This window comes from Hippocampus guttulatus, chromosome 9, assembly GCF_054856545.1.
Source record: "Hippocampus guttulatus isolate MCC_2025c chromosome 9, RoL_Hgut_1.0, whole genome shotgun sequence".
NCBI classification, from domain to species: domain Eukaryota; kingdom Metazoa; phylum Chordata; class Actinopteri; order Syngnathiformes; family Syngnathidae; genus Hippocampus; species Hippocampus guttulatus.
The window spans coordinates 10060973-10075255 of record NC_141269.1 but is presented as its reverse complement, the minus strand read 5'-3'; the positions used below and the strand labels follow the sequence as shown (position 1 = coordinate 10075255).

Genomic DNA, 14283 nt, shown 5'->3' with positions numbered 1-14283 from the left:
TTTGGGGGGGGCGGGGGGGTTCTTGAAAAGTGACCGTCTGGAAGATGCAAGGATGCCACCTGACGGCAGCGATATATTCTTTCCCTTAACTTTCCTTGCTGACGTTGCTTATTCAACAAAGCCGCAAAAATCCGAAGCTACAGCAAACCCTTAGATACTTGCTGAAGTGAGCTGTGTTAAGCGATGTTGACATCTCGTGTGACATTGTACATAGTGGTCGTTCAAACTCTGAAGGTGCCCAGCACTTGCAATGGACCAGTCTTGCAATTTGTTTAGCACTGGCATAACTTAAAAATTAATTGTGTTTATCTTGATGAAGTGCGCACAAATATTTTTGTGGTTTCAGTCAGCATTGCAATTATCCACGGTGTTCAGGATTAAAATGAATAAATAAATGACACCATCTCCTGAACATTTTACTTCATCCTCCATGAAACCCCAAAATGACAAGTGGCCCAAGCAGATCCGCTTTACTCAACATCTCTCCGCATGAAAGCACAGATTGAGTCTGGGTGCATTGGCGGCAAGAACAATGTGATCCACTTCCTGCTGAGATGACATGAGGACTTTGTGGAGCAGCGATACTTGAGCCGGTCAGTAAAAAGGGGAGACAGAACACACAGTTTAGGCTGGGCGTGGATAGAAGGCACAACCAGAAGCTTCGAGCTAAAGGCTTCGCTGTGTCGACATGGCCAACCAGCCAACCGTGGCACGCACACACACGAGCGCGTTTTCTGTGGCGTGCACACACACGCGCGCGCGCGGTGTTCCCACAGTTGTCTGGACACTACAACACTCTGTCCTTTTAAGCCCCACTCTCCTCAGGTCCTTGCTTGGCTGCTGGTGGCAAAGCCGTGATAATCCTTCGACCAACACAAAGCTAAGACTGTTACAAACGACAATCGGAAGGAAAAGACACACACACACACACACACACACAACCTGAGATGCAAGCAGACATGTGTGTGTGTGTGTGTGTGTGTGTGTGTACGGGGGCAGGAATAAGCGGGATGGAGACAGTGGCACCACTTTGCATATGTTACTGCAGCATTTGGGAGAGGTTTGCATTTGTTACGGGGCCAACAAGGGACCAAACCTGCACACTTGATCACAGAGAACAGGTTCGCAACACAAGACTGCTGGGTTCATACCAAAGCAGACAGCTCATCATGAGTGAGTGGATGAGTGACACAAAGAGGGATAAAGAGAGAGAGAGAGAGAGAGAGAGAGAGATAGGCATGTCACTGTGGACATACTGTATTAGTTAGCCAAGAGTTTTAACTCGAGCTGTGATTTATCAGGAAATACATCGGAAGATAAGAAGTAGGGATATGATCCAAAAGAGAAATAAATAGTCGTCAGAAATGTGTAAATTGAGAAATATGCAAAATATTAATTGTTAATAACAAACAAAACATCAAGACACACTGCTACAAACAGACCAAAGAAAGACATTTAAACCGCAAATGGTCATCATCGAAAACACTTGTTTGATTATTCCATCGTATTTTAGATGACAATGACAAGTAATACAATCTCCTCTGGTCTGGTCAGGAGGCGAACCTTCTTTCTACAACTCTGCCAATCAACTCCACGCTGCACAAAATCGAAACCATCCAGCTAAGCGGAAAGGCACAAAGACCTGCAAAGCCTGCGAGACGTCTGATAACACAGCACCTTTCGATGCTGTTGTCATGTACAACCGAGCAGGGCATGCAAAAACACCTGTACAAAAATCAACAACCGTGTATCCTTGCATCTATAGCCAAAACATAATTTAAGACGAAGTTTATATAACAGTACAACATTCTAAAAGTGATGCAATCATTAGTGAATGGTGTATTTGTTGGTTGGTTCACTCATTTATATGAGCGTAAAAAACAAACAAATAAAGATATTCTTTGGAATTAAGGCAAAATGCCCTTTGTTATTATTTTTATGCAGATGATCTTAGTGTAAAATAGGGCATTTACAAATAGAGCCAAGCCCTCAATTAAATTCTCCCTTATGGAGACACATAGGACATGCCTTAAACACAGAGACTTTGAAGATGGTCAAAGTTGAATTAAAGGATCCAGCGGTTACAATTAACAACTTTCAAGAAACACCAGTGCGAAGTTCATTCTTCGGATTGGAATGCAGTTCCGAGTTGAACCACTTGGGTGCGCTCTAACACTGTGCAGTTTGAGAGCGCTGATTAAAGACGGAGAAAATAATGCATTTCCTTTTCACTGTCTGACAGTTAATTGAGTTTGGTAAAAACAACAAACGTTAAACTGCCAATACCTCTATTTACATTGTTAATTTCCTGGACATGTGTGTTTATAATCTCCAGCCATTTAAGGGACTCAAACCCTGACTAAAAGAGAACAGGTTCATTTATCAGATTGCTTTTGCCATCCATCCTTTTTCGAAAGTGGGAGGAATCCGGAGTACCCGAGGAAAACCCAGGCAAGCACGGACAGATCAATCAAGACCCACGGAGAACGGCTGGAGCCAAGATTTGAACCCAATACCTTATACAGTACAGTACTGTCACTGTCAGTAAGACAATGCGAACCATTAGGCCAATGGTTATCAATCTCTGAGACCAAGTACCACCTAAAAATAATACTTCCCTCTCTAAGTATCATCACCATGACAAATATTTAAATATGGGAGTGTAGTAGGCCCAAGTGGTCATAAGAACAATGTAATATTAATGTTGGCTACTGTAATATTATGCATAATTTGAACATGACCTTATTGGAAAATTAAAACACTGTACTGAAAAACAGATTCCATTAAAATGTATTATACATACAGTACATTACAAATTTATCAAGAGAAGAGTTAAAAAAACGTTTCTAAAAATGTATGCACAAATGCATTGTTAAATACAACTGAATTGTAATTAGCCAGTGATTCTTTCAGGTAGCAATAGAGGGAGCCCACATACCACTACAAGTACCGAACTTTGAGAAACACTGCTGGCCACATGCTGCCCAGGTATAGCATTTCATATAACACATGGTTGTATAACAAGGCATGTATGTTATGCTGATGAAAAATATTGACCATTCGGCACGTAGTCTGCACTGGGCGAAGAATTTCCCAAATTGTATTTTACATACGTTTGAGCACCATGACCACCAAAGACTCAAAACACAAAAACACACAGCATCGCATCATACCTAAGCCAAGACAAAACCTATGCTCACAGAGGTGGTTCACTCTCTCTGCTTCCAGCGCTAACCTTGTTCCTGATGCGCCTCCGAGGCCCTGCCGTTTTAACCTTTCATTCCCAAACCCAAATATATGTTGAGCTGAGTTAAGAACTCCATAACGCATTTTCAAAAAGTCACGACAAAAGAATTGGGCAAAGTGACTTCCTTTTCACAGAAAAATGATGAACAGGTACCGCATTGCCTTTGATTGTCCCCCAGCAGTCACAAGGGACACCCCAGTTGCGGCGGTGCACAAAAGGCTCCCCCAGAAGAAAAGGAAGAAAGTGACTGAGGTTCGTGTGTGTGCGCGCACCTGTTTATTGATGCATGATCTATACATGAATAAAAGCTGTCCTCTTGCCTGTGCATAAGGCCAGTCCTTCAACCTGCTCCCACCCAGTCTTTTTCCATCCTTCACATTTGTCTTCTACCCATGCTGGGTTCCGGAATTCCACCCCTTCTCCCCCAGCTACCCCACTTTCTGTGTGCCCCCACCCGCCAGATATCCTAAATGCAATGTTGATTATATGATCAATGAGTGTATCTGAGGACAAGCTCAACGCACACCCAGACATCATCATTATCATCGGAAAAAAAAGCCAATTTTTACTTTAATGAAAGTCTTGAGCATAAACAATAAAATACCCATATCTCTGACTATATTTACTCTGATGGACTTAACCTGCAAGGGTTGGCACGGCAGGCAGATTGAACACTCCAAATTGTCCCGAGGTGTGAGTGTGAGCGCGGATGGTTGTTTGTCTGTGTGTGCCCTGCGATTGGCTGGCAACCGGTTCAGGGTGCCCCCCGGCCACTGCCCGAAGACGGCTGGGAAAGGCTGGAGCCCGCGACCCTTGTGAGGATTAAGCGGATCAGAAAATGGACGGATGGATGGACTTAACTTGGGTTTGTCCACGAGAAGATGGGCGGTGTGGTAGCGGCACATGCAACCTGACGACAAAAATAATGTTCAAGTATTTCGCAATGATCATTTTCAAAGCCTATCGAAACACGAGAACTGCAAGAAAGAAAGACAGGCAAATGGGCAGTGCACTGCAAATAGAAAGAAATGACTACATCTTAAGATGTTACACGAGGTTTTCAAAGCAGATCAAGCCTGAGAACATATAGGATGGACTTTTAGTCCAATAGCTGCTCAAGATATTTTAGTGCATGTATGAGGACATCGCAGTATGTTCTCAGTAAGCACCCCAGGGCATTGTGGTCATAACTGTGCGGTTTGAAGGAGTTTGTTAGCTGAAGGCCAGGTGCACTCAGACAACACACACACTCGCGAAGAGAAACGGACCGAGCGCACGTGCACAGGCACACAAACGCACAGGAAGGAGCAGTTGCAGGGGGAGGTCTGACAGAATGCCTTTTCACACCTGGCTGAGCCCAGCGGAAGGTGACAGAGTCGCATCTCCCAAAGCACACACACACACACACACACACACACACACACGCACACACACACGCACACACGCACACACACACGCACGCACGCCTTCTCACATTGGGGAGTTCAGGGTCATAAGCGGCATCATGAATAAAATGAGGCTGTCTTAAACAGAAGGAAGCCCCGTGCCCGTGTATGCATGCAGAGTGTGAGTGTGTGCAAGTGCGAGTGCTTTTTGGGGGGTGCAGACCCCGCTGAAGCACCGTGCCAGTTTGGATGTGTAACGACCTTCTGTTCCCTGTGCATAAACGGCTTAAATACTTCAATTAGACCTGGGTCATAATCCACCACCCGTTAAAACATGCCGCCACATAAACGTTCAATGGTTGCATCATCTTGTGAGGTGACACTCATTTCCTCGCCTTTGTGGTCTCGAATTAAAGTGCCCGAGAGCAAAGGACATCCCACGCTAACGCGCTAATATGAACATTCAACTCGAATCCTGTCTTTTCAAGCCGGCGTCTCCCCAGGAACTTTGCAGTCGCGCTACCCCGACACTAACGATGCTGCCTTTTCACGAGACAGCCCCTGCTAATTAATCTCCACAGAGGAGAGTGACAGAACCTCCCCGAGCATGCACACACATACAGAGGATACGCAGAGAGATGTATGCAAATACACACTCTTCTTGCCTCTTTCTCACTCGTTTGTCCCGTGTGGCGCTGGCAGCACATTTCATGCTTTATCACATCTTTTAATTGACAAACAAGCTGCTCTTTTCTCTTAGGCTGAGGTCTATATCACACCCTCTCCTATACACACGCGCGCGCGCACACACACACACACACACACACACACACACACACACACACACACACACACACACAGAGCGGAGCGAAGTACTTCTCTTTCCAGAAAAGTCCCCCCCCCCCACACACACACACACAGGCAAATACGGCTTCCTGTTGGCATTGCCGCTTTAACTGTAAAACATTTATACTATAAAACCGCAAGCCCACACACGCACACAATGCACGTAGAACCATGCCGAAAGGCAAAATCTCTCAATGAGGCAGTTAGCAGTTAAGACACCGCATTTCCTCAAATAGCCTGGCTCCTAAATATAATACAGTTATGGTCCAATTACTCTCCAGGTCTGTCTCCACTTGACTTTACACTGTAAATGTCACACCTCCAACAGGACAAAAGTATATAACGTGTGGCCACTAGGGGGCGGTAATTGCCTTTATTATGACACGATACCGTTTCACTGACTAAAAAGTACACAGGGCATCTGTAAAGCTGAGGTTTAGCACGTCGCATTTCAGGCAAAACACTGATGACTCCAAGTATTCCTGGGGGGGAGCAACATCCGTTGTATAGAACACTTTTGGTTGGATGTATTCCATATGGGACAATCGCAACCTGGTAGTGTGCAGAAAAATGAAGAAAAAGTGAGAGATAGACGTATAGAGTGTCTAGACCCCCCACACCCCCCCTGAATGCCAAGTTTTGGTGTAAAATAATGAGACATGCAAAACTTTTACCACCATTAATGTGACTTGTAATCTGTATTATTACCCAAACAGGGGAAAAGGGAGAACTCTTTTTGAGAAGTTCAAAAAAACCCTTTGTGGTTGCACAACTGAGGATGTGACTGTGTTCAGAATTCACCAATCACATTTAAACTTACGTTAAATGGGAGCCAACGCACACCTCAAGTGCCCCGGATTAACCCCAAATAAATTTTAGCTGCAAGTAGGCTTTTCCTGACATTAATATGATTATACATATGATTATGATTCCTTTTTTTTCCAGCAGTATCCTGAAGGTTTTACACTAGCACTGACTGCTATTTGGAACTAATCAAAGTTGCCTCCTCCTTGACAAAGGACTCGGTTCCAGTTGAAGAGAAAGCATAATAATTCTTTGTAGGTATGGTGTTCCTTTGGTGATGAGCAGTTCTGTGTTTGTGCCCAACATATATTTTTGGAACGATGGCCAAAAGGTTCAACCTCAGTTTATTTAAACCAACACATTTCCCCGCATGACTTAGATTTGTTCTTGGTTTTACTGTTTGGTGCTTTCCTTTATTACCGATTTGTCTTACTGTTTATTGTGCATGTTAAATTGCTCCATGTACAGCACTTTGTATGCAGCGATGGCTGTTTGAAAGTGCTCTATAAATACAGTTGACTTGACTTGACATGTGGGAGATTTCAAGTGTGAGTGTTTTTTTTTTTTTTGCAAAATGTTGACACGAGGGTACTGATAGCAGTGGCTTATCTAGCATCTCACATCATTATGGACAGTTGTGTGTTTTGTTCTACTGTACGACACTCACCGAGATGTGGTACTGTCTCCAGATCTCAGGACATGCCTGTAGGGAGGAGAAAAGGTACAGAGTTACAGTATGTTGATTAAATTCATAAACACTGAAAAGACTTTAGAAAGCAGACGGATACATTTTGTAAGGGTAGTAAGTCGTGCCATAGTGGGGCGTCTGTTTTAAAACAGGCCGCAACCCAAATCTTTCCTGTGTTCCTCAGCCGCATCTCCGCCACCAATGACTGAGTCTCTCGACAGTCGGTTTTGTCTTGTCGCTCGGTCCTGGTGTGGTTAAAGCATTATCTCCGGGGCTTTGGCACGCTGTTCCCGTCGCATTCCGACATCCTCTCTCAAATGCCGCCGCTTCCCACTGGGAAATTGAAAATGCCGCAGTTGCCGCCGGCAATAAGGTTTATCTACTTACACACCCTGCGAGTACAAAGCTACTGTGAGGAAGAAAGGTAGATTTACCAGACATAACATTATAACCACTTGCGCATCATGAGATGGAATACAAGAGCTAGATAAAGATGATAATGATTCATTGTGTCATAAAGATATTCATTTAACATGACGCTTACTTATCATTGCGGTTGTAGTGAGTGAATAACTTGTACCGCATCATACTGAGAGTTGTTCTACACAACGACCATGAAGAATGAATTCCACAGCGACAGGGTCGATCCAAAGTAAAAAAAAACTGCCAAATTAAAACTGGTCAGATTGTGGCCTCACGGATTAAAGCAGCCGGACTTTTTTTCCAGACATAAAAACAAAGATAAATGTGAATTTCAACAGCTGTGTCGTTCGCCATCTCATCAAGCGTTCTTTTAACCTCCCGACACCCATCCCCCCCCCCCCCCACACACACACATACACACGCCCCACGTTTGTTCCTCCCTCCAGACCGCCGGGGTGGCGTGTTGTTGTCGAAGGCGACAGGCGAGGCGAGCGACACACTTGCGCTCCGTCAACCGTCTGTCTTTAATGAGAGACACAGAAAGGCCCAAGGGACAGAGACCTGACTCTCACTTCTCCACAAACACAAATGCATGCACACGCACAATGCCATCTTCTGCGCTAACACAAGCGTACACGCTCGCAGACACACCAACCCACATGCTTTGAGTCCAAGAAATAAAGTTTTACCACCCAAGAAAACTAATTACAATTTCCACCCAACTTTTCACACACAGAAAATGGAAAATCTGGTGTAGTGGGTGAGAAAAACTGAAAGAGGGAAAAAGGGGCGGGTGCGGGGTGTAACCCGCATGCTGGTCTCCCTCTGGTGTTCGCCTGGTTACTCATCCATTACGCAGGGCACAGTACATGACTGACTGACGGAGTGCAAAAAAAGAAAGTGAGGCACATCGAGACACACGCTGGCTGCTTACATACGTGCGGCATTTTCCAGCTCTACGGCCGCCATAGTGCCGGTGGGCACGGTAATGGATGTTGCGGTGGGATAATTGTCATTGATGCTCATTAGATTCACCCTTCGGTGTGAGCAAACACCTACCAAGACACACACACACACACACCCGTATATGCAGCATGGCAGAGACATAACTAAGCTGTAATTACTCAAGTGTATCAATTAATGTGAACAGCAGCGTGTGCTGACCCCCTTTGAGTCATTATTACTCAGAGCAAATGTGAGGACACTTGCCAACGATCACCAAAAGTGAATATTTGACTGCCGTCGTCGGGCTGCAACCGATCATTATTTTGTCGGTTAATCGACGAATTGGATTTTCAAAACCCACGTTTTAATTTCCAACCATTTACTTATCTTTTTTGCAATTGAGAGAGCAGATCATGCACATAGACGGGGTTTTTATTATTCTCCTCACTAGGATTGGCCGTTGTTTGAATTTGAATGATTCCAGATCCGATTGCAGTTCCTCGCTTTGATTCGGGTTCCAAACGATTTGCGATTCCCATTCTTTTAAGAGGCAGGGTCAAAAACATTTGCATGGTTCAAATTAGGGCTGTCAAACATCGAAACTACTGCCATCGACTTTTTAGCAGGCTGCAGCATAGAATAAGATGAACATTTCACATGCCAGGTGTCATCCGCCCGCATTGAACTTACTTTCTACACTGGGTGGCAAAGCAGGAAAAGAGAAGTTGGTCGTCATCTCTCTCTCTTCCTTGTTTTAAACCATTGTGTCTCAAAGTCTCTTAAAGCTACTTCTTAATTTGCAATAATGGACTTGCACATTTGAGTACTACGAGCAAAGTGCATCGGCAACCCAGTGCCGACCATTGCAGATCGCATTCAACCCTGACAGGTAACTCGCGTGTAGGTGTCAACCACTGAGCTCCTTTCGTTTTTACATCTCTGGCTGTATGTGATTTCAATCCTTACAAGGTGGACCTGATTCACATGGCATCCAACTACTCTTAGGCTGCATCGAGTTGGGGTGGGGCGCGGCGAGCGGCCCGAGCCCTAGCCTTGCTTGCCCAGTCTCGATACTCAATTGGTAAGGTTGTTTCCTGTCAAAACAGGAAGCTGTACTCACATCTAAGAAGTGGCCCGTCATGCCGCAGCGGTGACACTGTTTGCGGTAGTAAGGCCTCTCATTGCAGGAACGGTGCCCGTGACCTGGAAGGCCGCAGTTGTTGCAGTGCTTATGGGGGCACTCAGTGGTCTTGTGACAAGAATTGCCACAAAGGAAGCAAACGGGCTTCTGTGGAGTCAAACATTTTTTTTAAGCAGTTGTGCACATGTTCTCGACAAATATACATTTTGCCCCACAAAAGAAGCACTGACTTTGGGTTCAGGGCAGTTTTTGGAAAGATGTCCCATTTTATCACAGCTTCGGCAACGGACATTCTTCTCGGTATAATATCTGTTGACAACACGCGATACGGCTGCTCTGACTCGCCCATCTTTGTTGAAGATTTGAGCCTGAAACAAAGACAGTAAATACATCATCAATTGACAGTGACAGGCAACCACTCAGATTATTTGTCATATAACCATGCATTCTTCCTAGATACCTACCTCTCTGTCCTTGACTGAAATCAGCCAGTTGCCATCTTCAACTTCTGGAAAAACAGAAAACATTGGCTTCAACACAGTTGTACAAAAAAAAAGTAGCCTTTTCCCAACATCTACTTTGCTTTCGAGCTGAGATCACACAAATGATGGGAAACGTTTTGAAATGATAATCTCGGTCTCATTTTGTTTTAACTCTTTCAGTCCACAAGACGTATTTGTACGTCTTTTTAAAATTAGGCCCTGCCTACCAAGGACATACTTGTACATCTAAGTCTTTTTTCTGCATCATAGAGAGGAGGAGGGTCTGATGCAATCTGTGAATGAGAATAAGCCGTTTGCATTGTAAATCATGTAAAAATGTGACCAGTAGGTGGCAGTGGTGCCTCATGTGCTTGAAATGCATGTTTTTACAAAAAGCTCTATTTCTCCGTTTTTTTGGCCAGGAATCGCCATTTTCATGAAACTTTGCCATTTTGTAATGCCGATTGCTGAAGAATGGAAAAAGATAGAAATGATTTTTTTTTCTGTTGAAAGAAGAGAGTCCAAACTTTATTTTGTTAGACTTTATTTTCCATGTTTATATAGCATTAGAACTAAATATTCTGTGGGCCTTGCAAGATCAGTCAAAATCCAGTAAAATACTGGGATTGAGGGCGTTCCTCCAGTGAAAATGGCTGGGATTGAATGAGTTAATAGCCTGGCATTTGAACAGAAATGTGTAGACTTTAATTTATTCGATATATCCACTGTCTGACATGTCTAACATCCACTGTATCGAGTTCAAATGTTGTGTACCAAAACTGTACTGCAAAATCAACAATGCAGTCTACTGTATTATGATGCAGCTATTTTGTCCCAGCACTCGTCAACAGAAGAAGTAAAACTGATAGATAAACATGAAGACCTTAAAAGCCTGAGGCGTGAGCTTAGTTTCCCATAAGAGTAGGATACACACACACGCACACACACACGAGCACACACCGAAACTGACACTGGCAGCGCGGCACATCTGTACGAGAGACACTAACAGCGCCTCCGGGGAGAGCAGCGTATTCTCTTAAGAGGCACAAAACACTAACTGACATCCCGAAATTGTAACGGAAACACACACAGACACATGTTCTTGGCATTAATTATGAGCTGGTGGCAATGACCTGCCGCGGGCTCGCATGCTTCCACACACGCATGCAGACACAGCCGTGCATCCATCTCCGCGATTAGCTGCTTGACAGTTTTGAGCCTTTGGACAAACACGCAGCCTTGAGCCAAAATCAAATATTACACTCTTCTCGCCCTCTTTCTTTTTCTGACTCGCCGTATCCAAGCCCTTATCGCTATTCTGCTCAGCGCCGCTTCTTTGCTTTGACTCGCTCGCCTCGTTTTCTGCCTGAGTCCCGATGTGCGGCAGCATAGGGGAGTTATCAGCCCTCATCCCCGTCAAACAAATTAGAAATGACTGTTGTTTGGATGGCACTTCTTTCCACCATGACTTTCCCCTCACAAACAATATCCAACTCACTGACTCAAGTAAAAGTAGTGCGTTAACGAAACATCTACAATTGTTAATGACCGTAATGTATTGAATTGGACATTTTCCAGATTAAGCGTGTTGTTGCTCTAATCCAGTGATTTGCAAACAGTGTGCATTAAATATGGTCAAGTGTGTAGTGTGAAATTATCCTACAACACTTAATTGGTAGGAAAATTATTCTTTGAATACAAATGATGGATCTTTGTTCAAGTTTCCGAGGTAGCGAAGTAGAGTGACAATTAAATGTTCTTCCAGTTGAAGGCTGAAGGTACATCAGTGTCGCACTTTTTCGAGACATTTGTTTGGTGTGCTCCTAATTTATTTTTTTTAAGGATATCACAAAAGTTGTAATGCTGAAGAATGAGATCTTGAAACAATTTCTGATTGGTTCATTATTCAAGCAAAGATGCTCTACAGATACTGTATGTGAATCATTTTAAGACACTTTCAAAGGGTAATCACAAAGAGGACAACAATTAATAACACTATTGGTAAATGTGTCCATTATATCTGCACTTTAAACAGCTTTGCTTCATGATTGAATGGGTCTTGAAACTTTTGATAATCACATTTAGATGTGTGCATTTCCTTTGAGTTTCTGGTCATATTGATTCGGTTCGTACCATCTGCATGTGTGGGTGGCTACATGCATCTCACTGAACGTTATCCCAGCCGACTTAGTTCTGGTCAGTTTAGCAGAGAGAAATGAACCAGGAAGCTCGGTGGTGCTCGCCTCCTGTGAACAGGTTGTGGGGCCTCAGTTGGATGTGGGCATGCATTGTTGGCGTTAAACAACTGGGATAGAGTCTATGAGTAGTTTGAAAGAAGGTAGAGGTTAAAAGTGTGTGCATGTACGAAGAAGTGTGTGTGTGTGTGTGTGTGTGCGTGCGCATGCGCGCGTCGACGGTGACTCAACGCAAGTCCAAAAGCGTCTCCCAGGAGGACTCCACAAATAAAGAGCAGGAAGCTTTCCCTTAATCTAAGGGCCCCCCCATCTCAGCAACACACACACACACGGATAAAGGGTGAAGCTCTTTGTCACGGCCGAGGAATCAAACACATGCATGTGGGAGGGTCAGAAGACAGGATTGGCGAAGAAAAAAGGTGTGTGGGGGTGGTGGTCTTTACGTGAGGAGAAAAATATGCTAATCGACACTGAGGGTCTGTTCAAAACCAAAATGACCTATCTGCTTGCTACATGCTAACCCAACCCATGTGAAGGAGCTGAGGAGGCAGATGGCTCTCCATAAGAGAGATGCCACCCCCGCCATGTTGGCTGCTTCTCACAAACCCTTTCAGCCAACCCAGAAGTTGGAGAGGATATTCCAGGCTAAAAGATAATTCCTACCGCCGACAAAAGCCAGTGAAAGCCCAATTATCAGATGTCTGTAATGAGATTTTAGTAGTAAATCAGTATGCAACTCTCAGCTGTAGCAAAATCTAAGGGTGACCCCATTCTGATTTGGCTTATAAAATACAACTCTCCCATGATTCCATCAGCATGATGTCAGGGGACGTTCAAAACAATGGCGTCAAAGAGGGCGACACACAAGAACAGAGGGAGGGAAGATCGGGAAAGAGAAGGCGGCAGATGCTACCTGTCTCCCTCTTAGGTACTCTGATTACTCTGAGATGGAGTGTGTGTGTGTGTGTGTGTGTGTGTGTGTGCGCGTGTCCGTGCGTGCTGCCACTGACAACAGAACGGAAGTGTATGTGTGGCTAATGAACCACGAACTCCCAGCCCTCCTGGGGTGATGCGAGCACTCGCGCACACGGTCGGGACCATCCTCGTGGGAAGTGGCCCCGACACAGTGGTTCAAAGCAGCTAACCAAAGCAGGAGACAAGTCACGTCAAGATACATATCCATCCTTCAATATGGTCTCATTTAATCAACAATCGCAACCACTGCCACTAACTAACTGAAACATGAAAGCCTTTTTCCTGATCCCCTTGCCTGTCCAGACACTTAAATAGGAATCACACACACACACACACACACACTCACACACACACACACACACACACAAGACCGGCATGAAAGAGGGGCCCCTCAAATGGAGGTTAAGTTTGATTCTGAAACGACAGGGCCGGATTAGCAAAACTATACATGACAATGGCGAGGGTTGGGATGAGTGTGGAGAATGTCTGTGTGTGCGTGAAAAGTGTTTCCTTTGTGACATCACCCCTGCCCCGCCGCATCGCCAAACGCAAGGTTAAACAAGACGAGAGGTTGGCCAACGCAAACGGCTTTCATGAGTTCTTTAGGGGGGTCTGAAAAGTCTGGCCAAGGGTGTAAAAGTACAATAGGAAAGGGATAGGGGAACAAGTGAGGTTAGCGTGACCCGGGAGAAAGTACAAGAGGAGGAAATGCACAGGCACGACAACATTTACAAGAAAAAAGGCACAATAGAAGACTGACCAAATTAAGAAAAATGAATGTAAAATCCAAAACATGAAGAGTGTGGACAGGTTAACGCACAGCCAACAGATCGATAGCGGTAAAAGCGATGATAGACTTAACACATTCAGTGCTAGTCGTTTTCAGACCGCCCTTTACACTAACACCAAAAAAATTTGAAATAAGATCCCTGGAATATCATGTCCGGACTCTGAAAAGACGTAAATATGTTTTTAGGATTCAATGAGTTTGCATCCGAATTGTCTTCATTTCATGCTCTTTTGATCTGTCGACTGCGGTGGTGCTTTCTCGGGACACTGCAAGTTGGGCTGCACTGCACAGTGGTCCAGTTATCGGCGAGAGGCCATAGCAAAAAGTCTTTTTTTTTTCATCTCAGAATAAAGAGCAGCAAC

General features: G+C 44.5%; 1 protein-coding gene across 1 annotated transcript in view; it reads right to left on the bottom strand.

Moving 5' to 3' along the window:
- Positions 1 to 14283, bottom strand: part of zcchc7 (zinc finger, CCHC domain containing 7) — a 37629-nt gene that overhangs the window by 3709 nt on the left and 19637 nt on the right. Inside the window, exons 4-7 of the mRNA XM_086120461.1 lie at positions 9944 to 9987; positions 9710 to 9847; positions 9459 to 9626; positions 6950 to 6985 (exon numbers count right to left, since the gene is read on the bottom strand). Coding sequence (XP_085976587.1) covers positions 6950 to 6985; positions 9459 to 9626; positions 9710 to 9847; positions 9944 to 9987 — 386 coding nt within the window. The remainder of the gene's footprint in view (positions 1 to 6949; positions 6986 to 9458; positions 9627 to 9709; positions 9848 to 9943; positions 9988 to 14283) is intronic.